The 6,000-nt window shown below is 35.8% G+C and overlaps 1 protein-coding gene across 1 annotated transcript in view; it reads right to left on the reverse strand.

The window, feature by feature from the left end:
* The window catches only part of ATSTE24 (Peptidase family M48 family protein), a 63,156-nt gene extending 60,557 nt beyond the window's left edge, over positions 1-2,599 (reverse strand). Inside the window, exon 1 of the mRNA XM_087701002.1 lies at positions 2,365-2,599. Coding sequence (XP_087557128.1) covers positions 2,365-2,395 — 31 coding nt within the window. The 5' untranslated portion in view covers positions 2,396-2,599. The remainder of the gene's footprint in view (positions 1-2,364) is intronic.
* Between the last annotated feature and the right edge of the window lie 3,401 nt (positions 2,600-6,000).

Consider the following 6,000-nt stretch of genomic DNA (forward strand, 5'->3'; position numbering starts at 1 on the left):
ATAGATGTCAATCAATCTCTATTGTAAACCCTAATTTACAACAACAGAAATTAGGGTTTGACAATAAATGTAAGAGGCCAACCAACATATCAAATTTGGAACTAAACTTGTTTTTAAAGGAGCAAGATAAAGATCAATACCAAAGCAAACCAAGGGGCAAATTGATTTAGAGGCCTACTAGTCATTTTTAACAGCAAGAGATATCTGAATTAGCATAGAAAATCTAAGGATCTCAGTTGTACTTCTTCCATTTGTAATATAAGATAAAGTGGTAACGTGTGTATTTTCAATTTACGTGATGGCAACAATCTAAGCAACACCAATATCTATAGACAAAACATCTCCACAACAATAAGAATTAAAAATTGAATATTATCTCTAGCTCTTAAAGCAAATCACAAACCCAAGGATACATAACTTTACATGTCACCGTCTTAATCACAACTAAGATCCAATGCCATGTTGCGATCACTTCTCTACATGAATCCATCTATCAAACTCATATCCCCATCTCTATTGAGAGCACTAGTCATACTTGTGATAATTTTTCTTACACTTGAAAAAAAAATGTTATTGTCCTATATCCACTAACTCACCCTCCCCCACTATTTTTGGACTTGCCCTCTACTTTGGCTTTTGCAAGTACAGATTGGTTAAGATATTCAATCTTTCTATGCTTCTCCTGATTTTCAAATATAATAGTCAACTCCATTGTTTGCTTCAAATAATCCGAAACACATACCTCTATGTCAATTAAGATAGTGGCATGAAAGCTATTTACAAACTTGAAAACTACATTGTAAAAAGAAAGAGAGAAAGGACACATGAGTAGGAATTTGGTGAAGCCAGTGAAATAAGTATGCACACCTTAATCTTGCTTCTAATAAGAAAATTCCTACTTGTCTATCAAAGTAAAATTTTCAAGAAAGCTAGGCCCAAGTGCTCGCTGCATGAGTGTTTGAGTTACAATTCCCACCAAAAAGTCACTCCATCAAGAAGACTTTGTTGTGCATAAAGAATCTTGAATCCCTCTATTTGCCATATGGCACTGCCATCCAATTGTAGAAAAGCTTTCCATCTTGCTTGCCATTGAACATTGTGGAAGTTTCTTTATGGTAAGGCCATAGATGTTAAGACAGTACTCTCTCTCCTCAAAGACTTATACAAAAAATCCATGTCATGCCAAATAGAAATCCCTCTCTAGATAAACAACAAACATTGAAACTGCAACATGCGTGACATAAAGAAGCAACAATACTCAGATGCATTTATTAAATAATTCAAACCATCAAAACAATGGAATATGAAGCATCTATAGGTTAATGCAGAAACCACTCTCAAGGCTACCATATAGCTATTCACATCAATGATGAGTCAAAGTACCCCTACATATATTTCCATCTTAGCATGTCTTATTTCTATTACAATAATCCTTGTAGATACAAACCACCCAAACCTTTCACACTGTGATTACTACCAAAAGATTTTTAAATAGATATTAAATAATGATATGATCATGTAATCTTAACAGCCTATCTGAGGGTGCGCATTGAATGGTCCCAAAACCTTGCCCAAAGCTTGTGAACACAATACTTTTCCAAATGACACTGCACTAAAATGATGTGATTGTATAATGATGCATAATCCAGACAGCATGTGCATTAAATGTATCCTCTATATAATCAGCATCTTTGAAGGCTTCCGCACAAGTGCTGAACGTATTATCTATGGGCATATCATTTGTTCCACCAAATGATACATTCTATCCTTGGACCCTGGCTGGCACGGAAGCAGCAGTAAATTTGTGCAGCTGTTACTATCCAATCAGCCTTCTAATCTGTATTCTGTCATGTTGTTCTTTGGTGCAGTCAAAGCAGCCATATTACTAATGGTTGATACAGTAGCCTGTTCGCATCTAGAACCTTGGCAATGATTTACAGCTCTGTGATGCTTTTGCTATGTCGTCTCAAAATAACTCTTAGTCAGGGCCATGAACTGCACGTCAATAATAATCATTTTGCTCCGAAGCGATCAACAGCTGCAAACTCGGCATATTCTTGCTATTGGTAAAGGCGGACGCTGAAATTAGACTTGGATAATCACATTTGTTCCTATTAAGTTGGAGATTAGAACGCCCTGACATGAAATTAGTCGTTCAAATCGGGACCAAAAATGCCAAGCACGATGAGTTCTGGAAAGAGGTTCAGAACTAGTCATAGGAGTGAGGAAAAAACATGAAAAGTTGCTGAAACTGTCTGGATAGGACAACATCAAATATCTTCTCCGCACAAATTCAAAGAAGTAATAGACATGATTGAACCATAATGCAAACGCACAGACAGACGCAGGAAGAGAGGCGCATACCTACTACAGCTTCAAGATACGGAAACGCCATGACGTTGCCCGGAAGATCCTCCTACTCTGTGCTACTAAGGGAGAGACAGGGAGAAGAGAGAGAACAACAAGACGACGACGACGACGACGGGCAGTGGGGGAAGAGAGCGCACTACGATTCTGAGTTCTTCTCTGAAATGGTCAATTGTATTCGACCATTTTGTTGGTGCCTTCATCAACACAAAATGTTCCACAACCAAAGTAGTAGCCTATTGTTAATGCTAATGAATACATCTAACATAAAAAACCCTACGTGTAAAAGACTAGAGATTGTTTTTTTAATAATGAGTAAATATCTATTCTATCTTACTAGGCGCGGCACCCCTAGATGCTCCTAGCATTTCACACCAATATTTTTCTAGTGTTTCTCATCGAGGTTTGAAAGCAAGTTTCATGTGGTAAGAGGAGGGTTCATGGGAGGTTGATATGAAAAATAGAATTCGAACGTCAGAAGTTTTGATAACTCAGACTAATACAATGTTGAATATACGAAAATGCAATATATAGGGATGGGGGATTCACTAATGTATATGGAGCAAAAGACCAATAATCAAGCCTAAAATATATATTCAACAAAACCTTATGACTATTTTTTTAAGTTTCTCAAAGACAAATACATTTAATGGTGATTTCTATTCACATTCAACCTATCTTAGCATGCATATTGAGCCAATAACATCACATGAATTTGACAACCCACTAATTATATTGAGAATTTCTTCATTGTCATCATCATCATCATCATCTCCTCCTCCTCCTCCTCCTCCTCCTCCTCCTCCTCCTCCTCCTCCTCCTCCTCCTCTCTCTCTCTCTCTCTCTCTCTCTCTCTCTCTCTCTCTCTCTCTCTCTCTCTCTCTCTCTCATGATTAATAATTAATTACATGTACATAATTATATATGTATAATATATATGTTAATTGAAATGTAATTATATATTTTTAATAATTAATTTGTGTATTAATTATTAATTATTAATATCCCATCAATTATATGATATTATGGATAATTTAGTATATATATTATAATCATCATTAATATAAATAATACTTAAAATAAGTATATTTCATAATTATTTATTAAAAACTATTAATTAATATTGTAGACTATAATTTTATATTAATGTATATCCCTAATACATATACACATTAGTCTATTTATTAATTATTATATACATATACCTTATATATTTTTATTAATAATTAATTAATATATTATTATTATTAGAAATGTGTATTAATTATTATATATATGTTAATAATTATAATACATATATTATAGTTATAATTGATTTAATCAATAACTTAATGGTAATTATACATAATAATTAAGTGTTAATACGTAGCATAAATATCAATTATACACATGTATTGATTATAGGTTAAGTATAATTTATATAATAACAATTAACAATTAATTATTAATACATAATCAAAGTGTGTGGATGTGCGTATATGTGTATGAATAATATAGATATACACTTTTTAATTTTTGCATATTTTTATTTTTCCTATGCTTTGTGTTTGTGTATGTGTGCATGTGTGTGTGTGTGTGTGTGTGTGTGTGTTTGTGTGTGTGTGTGTGTGTGTGTGTGTGTGTGTGTACATACATGTGTGTCTATTTGTGTGGTCTTCTAAATATGTGTCCTTTCTCTCCCTCTCATCATTTTTATTTTCTCTCCTTTTTTTTAATTCCTATTGTATCTCATCTTACTTCACCTCATATGTATGTATATGTACATGTATGTGTATCCATGTTAATATGTGTTGCATGTATATGTATATGTATATATTTGTGTGTGGATGTCCGTGTTTACATGTGTGCCCATATTTTTAAGCACGTATTTTATAAGTGTATGTCCTCTCTCTCTCTCTCTCTCTCTCTCTCTCTCTCTCTCTCTCTCTCTCTCTCTCTCTCTCTCTCTCTCTCTCTCTCTCTCTCTCTCTCTCTCTCTCTCTCTCTCTCTCTCTCTCTCTCTCTCTCTCTCTCTCTCTCTCATACTCATATATAGATTTACATGTATATGAGCATGTCTACATATATGCATACATGTGTGTATGTATGCATATGTGTGTGAATATATTTGCACATATGTGTGCATATATTATTCGTGTCTTTTTATAGTCTTTGTGCATTTGTGTGTGGTTTTAGAGTATGTGATATGACATATTGTCAAATCTCTCCTAAAAGTAATAGTAATTTGTTTAAAATGGCTTTTTGTTGTATAATGGTATTAATAGCAGTATTTTGACTATTTTCAACAGTTTTAGATGAGTTGCAAAGGCAATAATTGTAGTCCAGTCCCCCCATGTGGATGTGATCTTATGGAAAGAATCCTTTTGAACATTTATGGCTTCAATTCATTTGAGATTTGGATAGACTTACGAAAATAAATTCTATAGACTTTAGTAGTATAGATGTGAAATACACTATTTGGTTCATTTTCGAAGAGAGAGGGATTGAAGTTACTTGGGGGGGAGAGAGGAGAGCAATGCTCCCGACATGCTTGTGCATATCTTATATTGAATTATAGAACTTGACACACACTAAAGTAAAGACAAATGTAGAGTTAGAGAGTGAAATATAATATTTGGTTCATTGTTGATGAGGGGATTGAATGTGTGTGTGTGTGTGTGTGTGTGTGTGTGTGTGTGTGTGTGTGTGTGTGTGTGTGTGTGTGTGTGTGCGCGCGCACGTGCGCGCATGCGTGCGTGCGTGTGTGCTTGCGTGTGCAGTACTTCGACATGGTTGTGCATATCTAATATCAAATTATATAACTAGATGCATACTAAAGACAAATGTAGAGTTAGAGAGTGTGTATAGGAGGGAGGGTATAAATGATGAGCAATATCAAGGAGATATCCATATTGATACAAGATATTGTACATTATTCATTGCAAATTTCTAATGAATTATTCATAGCAAGTTTCATTGAATGAGAGAGAGAGAGAGAGAGAGAGAGAGAGAGAGAGAGAGAGAGAGAGAGAAAGAAAGAAAGAAAGAAAGTTATATTAACGTCTTCTAAAGACCAAAACTGGCCTATGAGACAAACTGTGATACAACTGATGAGGTCCAGCTATCCAAAATAAAAGTGTTGAATGAAAAGCTAAAAACTGGAAACTGAAAATACGGTGCTGTGAGTGTGATAAGTGTCGTGTATGTGTATGTGCGTATGTAGCTCTGGTACTCCAGATAATGGCTACAAAGGGGGAACAAATGTCGACTGTGATAGGGGAACAACTGTCGGCTGTGATAAAGTGGTGCGATGTGTATATGTAACAAATGCAGGGAGATATACTATCCTGGGATGTAGTAGCAGTCGTCGAAGTCGCTAATAGCAGGTGATCCCTCCTGGATGCAGGATGTGGTACATCGGCGGTGGAGAAAGAGCAAACTGGAGATCTGAGATCCAATGTGTCGAGTGTCGTCGGATCTCAGTCTATTGTCGATGTAGATCAAGAATCCTCCGGATCTCCTGTCGGTGTGGCTGTGGGGTTCGAAACCCACGGATCCTCGTGCGGCGTCGGGTACGCTGGTCCTTAGCCTGCTGTAGTGTGAGCCCGGAGGTCTGGCTGGAGGCTGGTACAGTAGCTCTCACTCTGTCTGTCT

Source organism: Lygodium microphyllum, chromosome 19 (genome assembly GCF_053477565.2).
Source record: "Lygodium microphyllum isolate KBCC chromosome 19, Lygodium_microphyllum_v1.1.10, whole genome shotgun sequence".
NCBI classification, from domain to species: Eukaryota; Viridiplantae; Streptophyta; class Polypodiopsida; order Schizaeales; family Lygodiaceae; genus Lygodium; species Lygodium microphyllum.